This window comes from Chiloscyllium plagiosum, unplaced genomic scaffold (assembly GCF_037043375.1).
Source record: "Chiloscyllium plagiosum isolate Xiang-an unplaced genomic scaffold, Cpla_swu_hap1 HiC_scaffold_3, whole genome shotgun sequence".
In the NCBI taxonomy this organism is placed as follows: Eukaryota; Metazoa; Chordata; class Chondrichthyes; order Orectolobiformes; family Hemiscylliidae; genus Chiloscyllium; species Chiloscyllium plagiosum.
Window position 1 is genome coordinate 7,920,798 of NW_028270141.1, and position 18,670 is coordinate 7,939,467.

Genomic DNA, 18,670 nt, shown 5'->3' on the forward strand with positions numbered 1-18,670 from the left:
GCTTATTATTATGCAAGACCATACTTGTCGGATTTCTGACATCAACCTCATTGTGTGGCCATTGTGAATTCACAGCACAAATTGGCCCTGTTCTGGGAGCTCTCTCGTAAGTAGGAGGAGACAGGAAATAATCCACAACCACAGCTTTCAAAGGCTGCATTCATTACATAAAAGAACTGCTTTCAATACTGTTGGAGAGAAAACTCAGAATCAGGTGATGGAGATCTCCTTCATGTGTAGATAATGCCTTGGAGATATTTTGAAAGGAAACTAACACATGGCAAGAGTCCTACTGGGATTCCAGGCTGTTGCTCTAGAGGATAAGTGTTACAATCCTCTAGATTGTAAACTGATTTCCCCTTAAATAAGCTAATTTCCCCTTAAACTTAAACTTCATCAGCCAAGACCATGCTTATGCCCGAAACGTCGAATCTCCTGTTCCTTTGATGCTGCCTGACCTGCTGTGCTTTTCCAGCAACCCATTTTTAAACTCTGATCTCCAGCATCTGCAGTACTCACTTTCTCCTAGTTGATTCTGAACAGCCTTATGTGGACGAATTGAGAGAAAAGAACTCTGGGAATCACACCTGTGTTAATTTCCAGATGAATTCAGTTGACTTTCATATGAAATGAATAATTTTTAAAAGAGTACTTTTGAAAATCTAAAATATCATGCATGATGCACCAGGATGAAAATCCGGTAACAGTCCTTCTTTGAACTTTTTCATTCACGGGATGTGGATGTCATTGTTTAGACCAACATTTATTGCCCAGCCCTAATTGCCCCTGTTAAGGTGGTGGTGAGCTGTCTTCTTGAACCACTGCAGACCACATGATGCAGATGCACACTTAATGCTGTTAGGAACATAGCAGGAACAGGCCATCAACCCTTCGAGCCTGCTCTGCCATTCAATATGATTGGGTCTGACCACCCAACTCAGTATCCTGTTTGTACTTTCTCCCTAAACCCTTTGATCTCTTTAGCACTAAGACCTATATTCAACTCCTTCTTGTAAATATTCAATATTTTGACCTCAACCACTTTCCATAGTAGAGAATTTCACAAACTCACCAGTATCTGGGTGAAGAAATTTCACCTCATCTCAGTCCTATATGATCTTTCCCTTATCCTTCGACTGTGACCCCTGTGTTATCCACCCTCCCGTTTTGAATATGGATGCCACATCTGCAGGTTTTCAATCCTCTGGTACTTCTCCAGAATCCAATGATTTTTTAAAAATTACAACCAATGCATCCACCATGTCTGTAACTTCAGTGTGTGCCTTCAAGATGAACTTGTGGATGATGATATCTCCATGTATCTGCTGCTCTTATCCTTTGATTTATCCTCTCACTCTGACACCACTAACAATTTAACTCCCTCTACATTGTATATGTTACAACACCTGGTTATATTCGGACAGGCTTATTTGGAAGCACTAGCTTTTGGAGCGCTGCTCCCTCATCAGGTAGCTGTAGGAGTAGTGATCCAAAAGCTAGTGCTTCCAGATCAACCTGTTGGACTATAACCTGGTGTTGTGTGATTCTTAACTTTGTCCATCCCAGTCCAACACCAGCTCCTCCGCATCATGGCTACATTAGATATAAAATTGGTTCTTACCACTTTATTTCTGTGGATGGCGCTCTTGCCCAGCTTGAAGTTTCTCGAGTAGCAGAGGTAAGAAACTATGCTTCTCCGCTGACATAGAGAAAAGCAGAAGTCTACTGGTTCCACTTGTTGCAAAAGTAGTGCTCATGTTTGGAAACAAATTTATTGCAAACAGAGTTGTTTTATATATATAGGCATTGACATGAGTATATGTAACAATAGCTGAAAATGTGTTGCTGGAAAAGCGCAGCAGGTCAGGCAGCATCCAAGGAGCAGGAGAATCGATATTTCGGGCATGAGCCCTTCTTCAGGAATGAGGAAAGTGTGTCCAGCAGGCTAAGATAAAAGGTAGGGAGGAGGGACTTGGGGGAGGGGCGTTGGAAATGCGATAGGTGGAAGGAGGTTAAGGTGAGGGTGATAGGCCGGAGTGGGGTGGGGGCGGAGAGGTCAGGAGGAAGATTGCAGGTTAGGGAGATGGTGCTGAGTTCGAGGGTTGGGACTGAGACAAGGTGGGGGGAGGGGAAATGAGGAAACTGGAGAAATTGGAGTTCATCCCTTGTGGTTGGAGGGTTCCGAGGCAGAAGGTGAGGCACTCTTCCTCCAGCCGTCGTGTTGCTATGGTCTGGCGATGGAGGAGTCCAAGGACCTGCATGTCCTTGGTGGAGTGGGAGGGGGTGTTGAAGTGTTCAGCCACGGGGTGGTTGGGTTGGTTGGTTCGGGTGTCCCAGAGGTGTTGTCTGAAACGTTCCACAAGTAGGCGGCCTGTCTCCCCAATATAGAGGAGGCCACATTGGGTGCAGCAGATGCAGTAAATGATGTGTGTGGAGGTGCAGGTGAATTTGTGGTGGATATGGAAGGATCCCTTGGGGCCTTGGAGGGAAGTAAGGGGGGAGGTGTGTGCGCAAGCTTTGCATTTCTTGCGGTTGCAGGGGAAGGTGCCGGGAGTGGAGGTTAGGTTGGTGGGGGGTGTGGACGTGACGAGGGAGTCCCGGAGGGAGTGGTCTTTTCGGAACGCTGATAGGGGAGGGGAGGGAAATATATCCCTGGTGGTGGGGTCCGTTTGGAGGTGGCGGAAATGACGACGGATGATATGATGTATATGGAGGTTGGTGGGGTGGTAGGTGAGGACCAGTGGGGTTCTGTCCTGGTGGCGATTGGAGGGGCAGGGCTCAAGGGCGGAGGAGCGGGAAGTGGAGGAGATGCGGTGGAGAGCATCGTCGATTATGTTTGGGGGGAAATTGCGGTCTTTGAAGAAGGAGGCCATCTGGGTTGTATGGTATTGGAACTGGTCCTCCTGGGAGCAGATGCGGCGGAGACAAAGGAATTGGGAATATGGGGTGGCGTTTTTACAGGGGGCAGGGTGGGAGGAGGTGTAGTCTAGGTAGCTGTGAGAGTCGGTCGGTTTATAGTAAATGTCCGTGTTGATTCGATCACCCAAGATAGAAATGGAGAGGTCTCGGAAGGGGAGGGAGGAGTCTGAGATGGTCCAGGTAAATTTGAGGTCGGGGTGGAAGGTGTTGGTAAAGTGGATGAACTGTTCAACATCCTTGTGGGAGCACGAGGCAGCGCCGATACAGTCATCGATGTAGCGGAGGAAAAGGTGGGGGGTGGTGCCAGTGTAGCTCCGGAAGATGGACTGTTCCACATATCCTACGAAGAGGCAGGCTTAGCTGGGGCCCATGCGGGTTCCCATGGCTACTCCTTTGGTTTGGAGGAAGTGGTAGGATTGGAAAGAGAAGTTGTTCAGGGTGAGGACCAGTTCAGTCAGTCAAAGGAGGGTGTCAGTGGAAGGGTACTGTTGGTATGGCGGGAAAGGAAGAAGCGGAGGGCTTTGAGTCCTTTGTGATTGGGGATGGAGGTGTACATGGACTGGATGTCCATGGTGAAGATAAGGTGTTGGGGACCGGGGAAGCGAAAATCATGGAGGAGGTGGAGGGCGTGGATGGTGTCCCAAATGTAGGTGGGGAGTTCTTGGACTAAGGGGGACAGGACGGTGTCAAGGTATGCGGAGATGAGTTCGGTGGGGTAGGAGCAGGCTGAGACAATGGGTCGGCCGGGGCAGTCAGGTTTGTGGATTTTGGGCAGGAGGTAGAAACGGGCGGTGCGGGGTTGTGGGACTATGAGGTTGGAGGCGGTGGATGGGAGATCCTCTGAGGTGATGAGGTTATGGATGGTCTGGGAGATGATGGTTTGGTGGTGGGAGGTGGGTCATGGTCAAGGGGGCAGTAGGAGGAGGTGTTTGCAAGCTGGCGTTTAGCCTCAGCCATGTAAAGGTCGGTGCGCCAAACTACTACCGCACCTCCCTTGTCTGCCGGTTTGATAGTGAGGTTGGGGTTGGAACGGAGGGAGTGGAGGGCTGCACGTTCCGAGGGTGAGAGGTTGAGTGGGTGAGACGGGTGGAGAGGTTGAGGCGGTTAATGTCGCGGCGGCAGTTGGCTATGAAGAGATTGAAGGCAGGTAAGAGGCCAGCACGGGGTGTCCAGGTGGATGGGGTGTGTTGGAGGCGGGAGAAGGGGTCGTCAGAGGGTGGGCGAGAATTCTGGTTGAAGAAGTAGGTGCCAGTAACAATATACTGGATTAGTGGTGCTGGAAGAGCACAACAGTTCAGGCAGCATCCAAGGAGCAGCGAAATCGACGTTTCAGGCAAAAGCCCTTCACAGTTCTGACTGAGATTGAAAGGATGCACTGTTTCATTTTCTAGTACAACTCATCTATTTGCCATAGCAAATGTTATAAAAGTTGATGATCTGGCCAAATATGTAGAACGTGTTAAAAACATATCAATTAGCTTTTAGTCAAGAACAAATAATTGGTTTATTATCTTAATTTAACCTATTTAAACAGAAAGATTATTAACAGTTTAGATTCTGTAATATTTTTTGTTAGATTACTTACAGTGTGGAAACAGGCCCTTCGGCCCAACAAGTCCACACCGACCCGCCGAAGCACAATCCACCCAGACCCATTCCCCTACATTTACCCCTGCACCTAACACTACGGGCAATTTAGCATGGCTAATTCACCTGACCTGCACATTTTTGGACTGTGGGAGGAAACCGGAGCACCCGGACGAAACCCACGCAGACACGGGGAGAAAGTGCAAACTCCACACAGTCAATCACCTGAGGTGGGAATTGAACCCGGGTCTCTGCCGCTGTGAGGCAGCAGTGCTAACCACTGTGCCACCGTGCCGCCCACAAATATGTTCTTATATATGTACCCTTTCGAAATAAACCACCATATATACACAAGTCTGAGGATAAACAGAAAAGTGAAAACTCTGCAGAGCATTACTTTTAAAATATGTTCTGCAAATAATAGTTCAACTCGTGAAAAATTATAAAGAACAGATTGTTCTGATTCTGAAGTTATTCTGCACACACAAACTGATGATAGCAGCACAGTTGTAGTTGACTAAAATACCTACACTTCAGACATTGGTGATAGACTCCAAAGAATCCTCTCAGAGACCCTCCATGAGTGGTAAAGGATCTTTGATGGGTTTTCAGTTCACACAATCTGCTAAGAGGAATTGCAAAGAAAGAAAGAGAGAGAGAGAGATCAATGTGCGGGTGATCTTCAGGTAGGTCAAATTCTATCTCACTGAATTCAAAACTATAACATTTCTATCTCACACAAAAACTGCACCTCTCCATGAAAGTTCTCGAGTCTGTATGACTTCATATGAATTCCCTGCTCCTTGTTGTAGGTGTGCAACATTATTGTTGTTGTATCCATTGCCTTTTTCTTAGCAAACAGCCCCCAGTTAAAAACAAAATTGGGGAAACATCTATTCACCAAGAACTGAAAGACTCCCACAATTTTCACTGCTGCTAAATATAGCAGTCAGCAATGAAAGAACTGTGGTCTGAGGTTCAAAATCTGATATCTTAATGTGTCTAATAACTTTTAAACCATGTCTCCATTATTATCTTCAGCTCTACCAGACATTTTAACTTTAAAAAACTTATTACCTGTGTTTGTGTGTGCAATTGATGTCATTTTCTTTGGAGGGCGAGGTGGAATTAGTAAAAAAAAACTTCCTTTTTCACTCAAGGAAACCTAACAAATAGATCCTTTATTTTGAATTTGAAAATACATCTTAAATTAATATATCAGATAGCTGCCTCATCAAAGGAATAAAAATAAGTGATGCAATCGATCAAGAGGGGGTTAAAAAGGAAGGAGCTGAGTTAGCCTTCCTCACCTGGCCATAATAGGCTTGTATAACAAATTTGAGAAAGTAGTCTCAAACACTTTTGCTTCACATGAGCTATAATATACCATGACACAAAGGGAAATTTAATACTGTAGTAAGTTTCGGGACAGCAAACATATGTCAGTGTATCAAGTAACTCTAACATATGTTACAATAATTGCCATGCTATGTAATCATGCAGTTGACATTGCAGAGACTGTGCTTTGTCTTTGCACAATGTTATATACAAGTAGCACACACATTTTGTGCTTCCTTACTGTAAAACTTTGCTGCTTTTTGTCATTTTTGCATGTTCTTTGCCACCTTGTTTCCATTATGAATCCTTCTTCTTCAGTTCTCTGTTCAAAAGTAGATCTGACCCACAGCGCTATGATCATGGGTGGAACAACAAAGCAGATCTCATTTTCACCCCAGCCAGAACAAAGATCAAACCTAATGCCAGCAATATCAATCTGATTTGGACCTACTGTCCAGCCAATTGAACCAACCAATTCCATGAGGGCTCTGAATTGCCGTGGCAATATGAATTGTGACATAGTGTGGTTGAGGTTCCAAATCTCTTCCCAGTACATGACTGATCATGATTCTGTCCTACTCTTAACACTTGCCATTTGTGTATGTTGCAAGGGTTTACCATGTTATGCATACACCTTCCTTGGCCATCAAGTCCCAGAATTGGACTTGAACAAGGAGATTCTGGCGCAGGGGCAGGAGTGCTACCACTGCACTACAAAGCCCATTATGAATTCATGGATCGATATTTACAATCTCAAAGCCTTTGCCTAATCAATGTTCTGATTAAATATTTTCTGAAGATTTTCTTAAATTGCCAGCCTTTTCTAGGTGGCAAAATTAATATTCCAAAATATTCAAAATTAGAACAAATTGACATTTTCTTCCTGTTCTGTATCTGAGTGGGTTGTATACGGGGTCCAGTTCAACGTGTCTATTGATTGAGCTCCGGTTGAAGTGCCAGGACTCAAGGAATTCTCTGGCATGTCTCAGTTTGGCCTGTGTTATGATGGTTACAATGTCCCAGTTAAATTTGTGTCTTTCATTGTCTGTGTGGTTGGAAATGAGAGAGTGCTGGTCATGTCTGGCAGTGGCGAGCTGATGATGGTGCTCTCGTATGGTCAGTTTTCTTCCTGTTTGCCCTAAGTAGTGTTTTTCACAGTCTTTGCAGAGTATCTTGTAGATAATGTTCATCCTGTTGGATGTTAGGTCTTTAACCTTTGTGAGGAGCTGGCAGAAGGTATTTACTGGTTTATGCCCCACTAAGATTCCCAGGGGTCTGAGTAGTTGGGTAGTTATCTCTGATATGTCCTTGATGTATGATATAGTCGCTATTCCCGTGGGTCTGAGTAGTCGGGTAATTATCTCTGATAACAGAGACATAAAATACCAGGCCGGACAGATCACCAACACCTGCACTGATGATGTCAACCTAGCGAGGTGATGAAATGTTTGCAGAAAAACATACTGGCTCAGTGAACGAATCCACAACATCATTCACAACCCGAGCTACAAATCTTCTCAAGAACTCTAAAAATGCTCTCTATTGCTATTTTAAACTCTGTTTAGTACCCAGAAGTACCAATAAACAGATACACAGAAATACTAGGCAGGACAGAGCATCAACACCTTATCAAAGAAGCACTAATGATGTCACTTAGCGAGGCAACAAAACGTTTGTAGAAAAGCACACCAGCTCAGCGAATGAATCCAGAGAGCATTTATTATCAACTGCCCTTAAATTGACAGGTTAGAAATGTGGACTCGATTTCCCAACTTATTTCAGCTCTGTGTCTTGCACGGCAATTATTTATGCTGAATGAAACATTCTCAATTAAGCAATGTGTGTTAACATTTCAGTCAGAGAATTGAACTCCATCATTGCATACCTAATTAGTCTGGGATTCAATTAAATATATTTATTTGTTTGTATTCACAATAAAAGTATTCACTGTAGATTATGATTCCCATCCTCAGTTTGGGATTTCCATAGATCTCATCTGTCAAGGACTAATCGTGAATAGTGAAAATTATTAACTGCAAACTGTATAACAACATTTAACCAATATATCAGCAGCCTGAAATCATTTCAGTTTAGAATCACTGTTATAGCAGTTTTTGAAAAGAATGTAACTGGTGGTATCTATTGTAAAATGATGATAACTCAGTCCAACTCATCCATAACAAAAACATGGATCCCATAACATTGGCATCTCTGAGCATGCTTTACAGCGGGGTGACTTAGCACCGTTTACACAATGCAGGGATGAAGCAAGAAAGAAAACAGGTTGGCATTGCAGGAAATAACTTTTTCTCAATAAAATAAACAAAGAATGATCGTCTGAAGGTCTCAAACAGAAACAGGAATTGCTGGAGAAACTCAGCAGGTCTAGCAGCATCTGTGGGTAGAAAGCAGAGTTTACATTTCGAGTCCAGTGACTCATCATCAAAACTGTTAGCAGGCCAGGAAAAAAAGTGGCGCTTATGCTAAAACTGAAATTGGGGTGGGGTGTAGGGGAGAGCTAAGCGGCTAGGTGGAGGTGGAGCCCAGAGACAGAAAGAGATATATGAAAGGGGTGGATAAACAAGGAGATTATGAAAACCAGGCCAGGGCAGAGGAAACGCTGAATAAGTGATAATAAAAGGTAAAGAGTAGGAGAGAATGGGTGGGCTGTACTGAATGCAGCTGTGTAATGTGATATTGAGCCCAGAAATACACGAGAATGGGTAACTGTGCTAAAAGCAACCTATGTCATAACAGCATGGGCTGGGTTAAAAAAAGAAGGATGGAATCAGGTTCTAAAGTTATTGAAATAAAATATTGAGTCCTAGAGACTGCACAGTCTGGCATCATGTGAAAGAGAAGTCAAAGTTAACGTTTCAGATCCGGTGACACTTCCTCAGAACTGATGGAAAATGTTGGTTCATATACAGAAGATAGGGTCGGGGGAGGAGATAAGGAGTAAACGATAGACAGGGGTAAAGTCCAAATAGAGAGAACAATTAGACAGGCAGAGGAGTTGGTAACAATCTGGCTGGGAGGGTGAATAGCTGTTAATGGATAATGTTAGTAGCCAGCGTTGGGTAGTCTGTAATGGCAGTCTATGTGATAACAAGGCCTGGTGTGTGGGGAAGGGGGCTGGGACATGGGGGAGTTCAGTTCTTTGAGCTTCGCTGGAGCGCTGCAGCAAGCCTGAGACAGAGATGTGGGCCAGGGAACACAGTGGTGTGCTTGAAGTGACAGGCAACTGGAAGATCAGTCATTTTTTGAGGTCAGAACATAGGTATCCCGCAAAGAGGTCACCCAGTCGGCGGTTCCTCTGCCCGATGTTGAGGATGTAGATACCTGACGAAGGAGCTGCGCTCCGAAAGTTAGTACTCCCAAAGAAACCTGTTGGACTATGACCTGGTGTTGTTTGATTTCTCACAATGTAAAGGAGACCACAAATGTGAGCAGCGAATACAGTAGACTAGATTGAGTGGGGTGCAGATAAATTGCTGCTTCTGAAAACACATCAGCTGTGACCAAGAGTTATCTCAACTCAAAACGTTAGTTTGCTCTCTTTCCACGGACAGTGTGACTTCCAGCATATTTCTTTTCTGTTTTCAGTATAGATTCCAGCATGGGGAGTAATTTGCGTTTAAATCGCCTGGAGGGTGTGTTTGGGTCCTTGGATTTTTAAAACAAAAAAACTGGTTTGATATAAAATGATTTCAAAACAATACACAATATTGTTGTAAACGGGTTTCCTTGCTGCGAGGGAATTGGGTGGGCGTTTATTCCCCCTTCCCAATGTAACTGAACTCTGCTGCTGTCTGGGAGCTGACTAATCGATTGCTCTTTCCCAAACAGCCCGGGCTCCAATCAGTGAGCTCCTGCAGTCTATGATCTCAGACTGGAACCTTCCATTGGGTTGCTATATTTAGGAGAGCGCACTGCCCCTTTATAAAGGCGGCGGAGGCGCTGCAGCCTGGATATTGTGTGAGCCTCTGAGGAAGGGTGCGGCGTAAGTTTAACGCGGATTGAGTGGTGCCGGCCGGCCCCTTTCGCCAGTAAAGCCCCAGTGTTGCACCGAGAGCTGCTGTTTGTAGAGAGAGAGAGAGAGAGGAGGAGGATGGCTGCTATCCGCAAGAAGTTGGTGGTTGTCGGGGACGGAGCTTGTGGGAAAACCTGTCTCCTGATCGTCTTCAGCAAGGACGAGTTCCCGGAGGTCTATGTGCCCACCGTGTTCGAGAACTACGTGGCGGACATCGAGGTGGATGGCAAGCAGGTGGAGCTGGCTCTGTGGGACACGGCCGGCCAGGAGGACTATGACCGCCTGAGACCCCTGTCTTACCCGGACACCGATGTCATCCTGATGTGCTTCTCGGTGGACAGCCCGGACTCGCTGGAGAACATCCCCGAGAAGTGGGTGCCCGAGGTCAAGCACTTCTGCCCGAACGTGCCCATCATCCTGGTGGCCAACAAGAAGGACCTGCGGAACGACGAGAACGTCCGCAACGAGCTGGCCCGCATGAAGCAGGAGCCGGTGAGGACCGAGGACGGCCGCGCCATGGCCGTGCGCATCGGAGCCTACGATTACCTGGAGTGCTCGGCCAAGACCAAGGAGGGGGTCCGGGAGGTGTTCGAGACCGCCACCAGAGCAGCCCTGCAGAAGAGAGCCCGGCCCAGCAGCGGCTGTGCGAACTGCTGCTCCGTCTTATGATGCTGCCTGTTACACTTTCTCACACACTCTTTCCCCCCCCCCCACCCCCACCGTCTCTCTCTGGGGAAACTGAGCTCTCTGTCTCTCCGATATTTATCTCTCTCGCCTTGGACAGACCGCAGTCCAGCGGGGGATGGAGCAACTGGGGATTGACTGACTGAGGAGGGAGGGGGTTTTTTTTGTTTTGGGGAATAGGAGGGGGAAACGATCCTTCCTTTCTCCTGAAGGTTTAGTGGATCCACTGAGGGGATATTTTGATAAGCTTTCCACATCACTGGCTGCAACAGGGACTGGACTGAACTGAACACTCTCCAGGGGAGGGGGAGGGAGGGGTAAGTGCGTGGTGTTGTGGTGGGGTGCAGCCTGGGACTAGACACATATTTCGATGTTTTTTTCTCTTTAAATTATCTAAGCATTATTTTCTCACCAGCGAGAAAAGATTAGGACCGTGTTTAATGCCCTCTCGTCTGCTTTTGGCTGTATGTGGTAGACGAAAGGAAACAGAATGGGACAACTTTTTGTCAAAGGTCGGGGGTGGGGAGATGCTGTCTGTCACTGATCCTGGCTCCCCTTTTGGGGGGGGGGGGGTATCCAGTTGCACCGAGATTTGAGCACAAGAGCCGCCCCTGCTCGGAGACACACACTGGACACGACCCTTTAGCTTTTTTTATTTGGGGGTTTCTTTCCCCTCGCCATCTCTCTACATCCAAGACTGACTGACTGTTCTCATCTCCAAACCGTTCGATGTGACTTTTTTAAAAAAGAAAATATTGCTCTGGCATCACAGACAAAAAAAGTTTAAGGGGCACATTAAAAAAAAAAGCTATTGTTTTGAGGAGTTGAAAGATGGATTTTCTGTGTGCTGACTTCTTTTCTGGTCTGAAAGGAAAAAAAGACTACCCTTTTAAAGAGGCTGAAAAGTACATTTGATATTTTTGATACGTCTCCCATGTGGGTTACTGAGGTTAATCATTGTCTCCGTTTTAAAACAAAAAAATGGACCAGAAACAAAAATGGCGAAGCTAAGACGTGCGCTTGTTTACATGATTCTAGAGTGAATTGTAAGCTGTAAACTCATTTTCACAAAAGTATTAAATATAATCGGACCGCGTTTTTGTATTGTTTGCAGTTTTTGTATTTCCTGGCCGGCGGAATCTGAATTTTCTTTGTCAAACTAACTTTACACTGGGTGACTGAGTCTGCGCGCTGCTGCCTCACGAAAGGGCTCAGTCTTTCTGACGGTCATTGAACGCTTACAAAACACGCTGCTTCAAAAAAAAATAAACCCGTGTCCATAAATAGTGTAATTTTTAAACGGAGTCTTCCGAAGAAATGGGTGCGGTCAGTTTTCTGCGGAGTCGATGCGTCCCTTTAGGTCCTAAAACCAGCCACTGCCTTGTTCAAGTGACTGTACATGACTTGGATATCGTTGCTTTTTTAGCAAATGTTTACCAGTGCATTCGATGTATTAGTTCCTATGTTCTAAACGCAAACTTGACCATATCTTGCTGACTCTTTTTTTTTTTAAAACCAGTGGCATTGATGAAACTAAATGTATTCATAAACTTTAAGCTGGTGAGCATGGCTTTTGAAGCTAGCAAAGGCTGTTAAGGGTAAAACGAGCAATTCTCATCATTCATTTGCATCTGTTTTGGTGTCTCCAGTGACTGAATAATCTAGCACTCCCTATGGGAGGTACATTGTTAAAAATCACACAACACCAGGTTATAGTCCAACAGGTTAAATTGGAAGCACTAGCTTTTGGAGTGCCACTCCTTCCACCTGATGAAGGAGCAGCACTCTGAAAGCTATTGCTTCCAATTTAAACCTGTTGGACTAAACCTGGTGTTAATTTTTGACTTTGTACACCCCAGTGAAACACCAGCATCTCCAAACTATGGGAGGTGATATAGTAACTTGGCCAAACTATTATGTTTTTGGACCCATCCTTGACAAATGGGAATCAAAATAGCTTTCTACTAAATGTTGGTGTTTGTTTTCACCTTATCAAGGTATGTTGAATTTCTGCTGAATTGTATCTGCTACTTTAGCTTCGATGACTATTTTAGCTAAATTGCCTACATCTGATTGGAATCTTTATAGAAATTCTCCCCATAGCTTGCAAATAATTGTATCACTCTATACAGTCTGATGCTTTGTTTGCAAAGCATGAATGGGACTCTGTAACAAGAGTACAGTAACTAAGTAACATTTTCAATGAGGGAACTGTAGTGTCACCATTAGTATTTCTTGGGCTTTTTCTCATGCCATTCTATGGATTTTGCTAATGTTTAGGCAATATGAAAATTAATTCATTGTTAAATGAACTCTCAGTAAATGTTTGAATTGCCAAATCTTGAGGTTTTTCAAACTTTAAGTCTATAAATTAAGTTGTACCTTTAATTCAGTATCTTTTCAAAGCTGCCTTCAATATTACATAGCTGAAAATGTGTTGCTGGAAAAGCGCAGCAGGTTGTGAAAAAATTCTCCTCCTTCAATATTACATATCTGTTTAACTTTCTTGGTCCCACTGTCTGTTGATCCATAACAGCTCTGTTCAATTACACTTTCTCCAAGCAGTTTTGGTAGAGCCAAAACTGAAATTTGGGTAACTGCTCAATAAGCAGCAAGTCTCAGCCTCAAATCAAAGACCTTTCCCTCTTTTTTGAAATAGAGTTCAATTCTGTTTTTTTTTTGGAAAAAAAAGTCAGTCCTTAAACTCTGTATCCACTTATCCCAAAAGTGCAGATTTATGCTAATAGTCCTGCTGCATAAATTGTCTGCTTAAGTCATCTGCTAGGGTAACTGAGGTTCCTTAATGATTAAGGTAAGGCAACACTCTACTGTGCTTTTTCTCCATCCTGCTTTAAGTGAATTTTTAAACCTGAAGATACTTTCTCCTCCCTCTTGAGGGACAAATGAGTGCTTTTGATTGCAACCAAAATGAGGAATGGTTTGATACAAAGTATCTGCAGTATTGTGGATAAATGAATTCACTTGTGTATCTGGTCTTGTGACATTCCCTTTCGTTCAGCCAAAAGGACAAGAAAAGTGAAATCTTCAGGCACTTGTGAATGTGACAATCAAAAGAACAGATTTATGTCTGGTAGGCAAGCAGACAAACAATGAAAGCATTATAGCTTAAGGAGAAGTTAATCAGGTCAATTTTCACTTCATTTTTTTTAAAATCACCCTTCCTCTTCTGCAAAGTTGAGGCCTAAAATTTCCTTCATTAATGTAACAATGATTTGACTGTTTCTGCCAATAGCAAGGCTTTTTGGGCCATAAGGGAGTAGTTGATTTGTTCTTCACTTTAAAACACAGCCTAGGTTCTGTTCAGGGCCCACAAGACTTGGATAATGGATTTCCCCAAGTGGAATACAATGGATCCAGCCTATATTCTGACTCTCTGCTGTAATAAGTTGGTACTACACTTTGTATTTTGTAAATAGAAATAATACCACCTTTATAAAATTGCTACATGTCAAAACAATGGGTTGTGCAATTCGGCTGCATCTGCCTGTCATTATCACTTGATGACTTTACTAGTAAGTCTCTAGTAAAACTATAACAGTTTATAATGCTTTTTTTCTCAACTCAGTTTTGTTTCTTCCTCCTCAGCTAATAGCTGAGAAAGCAGTTGGTGTGCAGACATGATCTTTAACATCTCTTTTGGGATGCTATTTCTTGTAGAATTTACTACTTTTATGCTTTAAGTAGGGAGTGTAACTATTCTGATCTAGAATATTGGAGAATGATTTGAAAAGGGGCAAGGTGCAGCTCCTTTTCAATGGTTGTATCAATGTAATTCCCCAATATGTGCTATCCTCTTGATGGGCACATCAGTTTAGAATCAATCATTAGCTTGACTGCAGGGCACAACTTCAAGACAAGTCAAACTTTAGACCAGGCTCTTTCTGCTATTTCTAAAACATATGCTTGTTCAATCTACCATGTAACTAGAGTTACAGCATTCATTGACCTTTGTTTAAAAAATTCACCAACCTTTTGAGACATTGAGCTGTTTTTGATGAACATGTTCAACTGGCTGTTGTATCAAGCATGGTTTTTTTCCTCTTCTAGGCTGTTAGAGGAACCTTGGTCTAAATTAAACATTGTGCTTATTTTAGAATGAAACTCAATTGAGATTTGGGGAAAATGTGCCACTGCTGAACATGGCAGGATTTTTACCTCTAATTGCCTCTTAGCATTAATACTGTGGCTGTTGCTAATCTATCCTACCTCCAGTTGTTACCTCTTTCCCTCCATCTGCTTGCATCATCTGTACTTTGGGCTGGCATCTAAATTAACTTGCAATCTTTTGAGCAAATTGGAAGATCTGCTTTGGGCACTACAGTTGCTCAAGCTTGAGAACCAGTGTCAAGTCCAGGATCCATCTTGTGTACACTATTAAAAGAACAAATTCCCCTCATCTCCATAGAATCAGAGGCTCTATCTCCTTGCATCTACACCAATGAGCTACTCCAAATCAGTCCCACTTTCCACCACTTGGCACATTCAAGGCTATGGGCTATTTCAAGTGCTTACCAAGTATTTTCTCAAAGTTGACATTTTCCTACCACAGATATCCCTGCAGGGAGTACATTCCTGATTCCTACCACACCATTGTTACTCCATCTCCTCCTTCCTTTCAGAAGTCTCCTTTTTTTTTTAAACCTTTCAGCAAAGGGAACAGCTGCTTTCTATCATCCTCCCCACATCACTCAGTCTTATGCAGCCCTCTGGTTCCTATTGACCTGTCTAACCTCTTGGTTAATCTGCAACATCTTGGTTCGTTTCCTCTGTACCCCCTCCATTGGTCAGGGCTGGTGGGGTTATTGTTAATCAGTAGGTCAAGAATGATCAGTTAAATTTCCAACATGTTTCATTAAGATGCCGCATCTCTGAACTAGGCTTCCTGGTTCAAGGCTCACCTGCTCTAGAAGTACATTACTTAAGTTCAGAACCTTTTTTGAGTCAAGGCTTAACATCTCTGCACAGGTAGACTCCCCACCTCGGACAAGACACCCAGGGATGTCACTGCCTATCTGAATGTTATACTAACATGAGGAATTTGGAGTTCTGTGTTCAGTCATTTTGGGACATGTCACTGGCCAACATGTCTGTCCCTAGTTCACCTTGAAGTGGTGCACTGTCTTGAACCCTTGCAGTCTGTGCTGTGAATTGGCCCACAATGCCCTTGAAGGGAATTCCAGGATTTTGAACAGGTAACATGAAGGAATGGTAATATTTCCAAGTCGGTGAGTAGCTTTTGAGAACTTGTAGGGGAGTGTGGTCTTAATTATCTGCTTCCCCTGTCCTTCTGGACAAAAGTTGTCATTGATTTGGAAGGTGTTTGAAGACCTTGAGGATTTCTGCAGTGCATTTGGTAGGTAGCAGTGTGGACTGAGCTTCTGCTTGAAGGAGTGGATGAGGTGTTAACCAAGCAGGTTTGTCTTAGATGGTCTTTCCATTGACCAGTGAAACTAGAACTGGGTGGGTGGCAGGCATAGCCTCAAAAGGAGCAGATTTAGGACTGAATTTAGTAACTTTACCCAAAGGGTTGTGAATCTGTGGAATTCCTTGCCCACTGAATCAGGTGAGGCTACCTCTGCTTTTAAGGCAAAGACTTCTGAACAGTAAAGGAATGAAGGGATATGGTGAGTGGCCAAGTAAATGGAGTGGAGTCCATGAAAATATCAGCCATGCCCTTCAAGGGCAGAGCAGGCTTGAGGGACCAAATAGCTCAATGCTCCTATTCCTTAAGCTTGTATGGAACTGTGCCCAAAGTGTTCTATCTCACCTGATTTCCACCACTAATAGATGGTGCACAGGCTTTGGAGAGTCGGTGTTGTATTCCTAACCTGTAATCTGCTCTTGGGAATCCAGTTGAGTTTCTGGTCACTGATCACCCCAAGGATGTTTGCTCGGGGTGGGGTGGGGGGGGGGTTGGTCATGGTATTGACTCTCGGAGTAGAGATTTGGATTCACTATCGGAAGGGCATTTGTATGGCAAAATGTTTTTTATTTCAAAATATACTTTAATCATAGAAATAGATCTTTGGTACTTGTACAATTTGTCATGTCATTCATAGATATATACATTGCATGTCTTAACATTACGAAGAACAGATTGAATTAATCGAATTTACAGTTATCCTATTTACAGTTCCCTTTATTAACCATCCAGTCTCTTAGTATTTAGCTGTGACTTCAGCAGAACCCACCTACTGAGTGGGTGCCCTGTTATACGATAGAAAATGAACCTTCTTTAACCCTCAATTTATGGGGTTACCATTGTCCATTTGACTGTCCTGTCTCTGGGTAGCTGTCTGCATCCCCATAGTGAGCACAAACTGCTGGACCTTCGCTGGGCTGAGGTAACTATCCAGCTCCTCACTGGGGTAATTTACCTGCGCTGGAGTCATTGAGCCAAGGCAAGGGTCCACACTGTCCAGTTCTGTCTGACAATGGGACTGTCAACTACAACTGTTACTTGTAGTTGTGGGGCAGTGGGTACCCCCTGGTTCTCACTGGGTGGAGGGTGGACTTTGGGGGTCCATTGTTTCCTGGTTGGGAGGAAATGTCCTCTTTACCTACGGCACTCTGTCTCTTCTTCTGGTGGTGATGACCTTCTTCTTTGTGCCCGTCTTCCCCATCCGAAGAGCTGGCCATCCCTCCCTCGTGCAGCTGTCTTTTCCCCCTTTGCTGGGAGGCTTTGGGGGCCTGGCCGGATTTTCTCTTCCTGTTTTTAACAGGTACCCACTCCTCTGCCTGCTCGATTACCTCCTCCTCCATTGCTTCCATCTGCCCAGCGAGAGCTAGGATCAGCTGTTATCTCTCCCTGGCTGCTGCCTCCTCCACTCCAGCCTGTTTTTTTTCTTTCTGCGTGCCACCAGACTCCATTTCCCTGCTGTCTGAGTGGACCTTACTGGTCTTTGGGGGTCTACGGCTCACATTGCCACCTCCAGCCATCTGTGCGCAAGTGGCAAAATGTTAGTTATCGATAGTGACAAGTGTACCCTGAAGAACCCTTGCAGGGCAGTCCTGGAATTGAAATGACTGTCTTCTGAACACTAACAACTTTAATGGTAGTGTCCCTAACTTCAGATCAGGATGCTCAGGTTCATGTCTGACCTGCTGCAGAGATGTGTAGTAATTTCAGAATCCCTACCCTGAGGAACTCCTGTGCTAATGTCCTTGCACTGAGACACATTACCTGTACAAGTGTTAGTCTTTAGCATTTGCATTCAGAGCTTGCAAGTCCAATGACTGTATGCCTTTGCCTGGAGTGGGAGGGACTGTGCCCTTTTTCATAAGACTATAAGACATAGGAGTGGAAGTAAGGCCATTCAGCCCATTGAGTCCATTCTGCCATTCAATCTTGGCTGGGCATTTCAACTCCACTTACCTGCATTCTCCCTGTAGCCCTTAATTCCTTGACATCAAGAATTTATCAATTTCTGCCTTGTAATATTCAGCAACGTAATTCTCTAGTATCTACTGGAAGGCCTACATAGACAAATGTCCATCTTCTGGGCCCTTGGTCTGTTATGTAGCTAAGGCCAGTAAAAAATATCTAGCACTCAAGATGTCAATGATCAGTTTAAAATTATCTTTATCTTTAAGAACAGATCTTTCTGGTATTGAATAGCATTGCCATCCACAGCTTAAGGTTATTCTCCATTAGACATGTAACTGGATGTGGTATTAGGTATTCTCTCTCTAAGAGCTGACTAGAGCTTGGGCATTCTCCTTGCTCTCAAGCCCATCCACCATCTGCACAATGTTGGGTGTTTGCTATGATGCACTTGCCTGGGCAAGTGTGGTTCAAACAGTACCCCAGAAGCTCAACATTGAGCATAAATCACTTTGATTGGGATCTTACATATCGCCTTCAATACTTGCACCAGTAGTAGACAAGAGCAAAACGACAACAGTACATACCATCTACAGGCTGCATTTTAACTCTCTAAAGCTAGTTGTTTTGACAGCAGCATAGCCACTAATTTTCTCAAGCTGCAATTTCTATAGTCAGTGCTTAATGCTGATGGCTGTGCACAGAACATCAACATAGTCAGGCACATGTGCAGCTTTTTTTAAAAGGAAAGTTGGCTGGACAGG

The 18,670-nt window shown here is 44.2% G+C and overlaps 1 protein-coding gene across 1 annotated transcript; it reads left to right on the plus strand.

The window, feature by feature from the left end:
- The first annotated feature begins 9,819 nt into the window (after positions 1-9,819).
- Positions 9,820-11,657, plus strand: LOC122540718 (rho-related GTP-binding protein RhoB). The gene has a single exon (XM_043676847.2). The coding sequence runs from the start codon at positions 9,956-9,958 to the stop codon at positions 10,544-10,546; it is 591 nt and encodes a 196-aa protein (XP_043532782.1). The 5' UTR covers positions 9,820-9,955; the 3' UTR covers positions 10,547-11,657.
- The last annotated feature ends 7,013 nt before the right edge of the window (positions 11,658-18,670 follow it).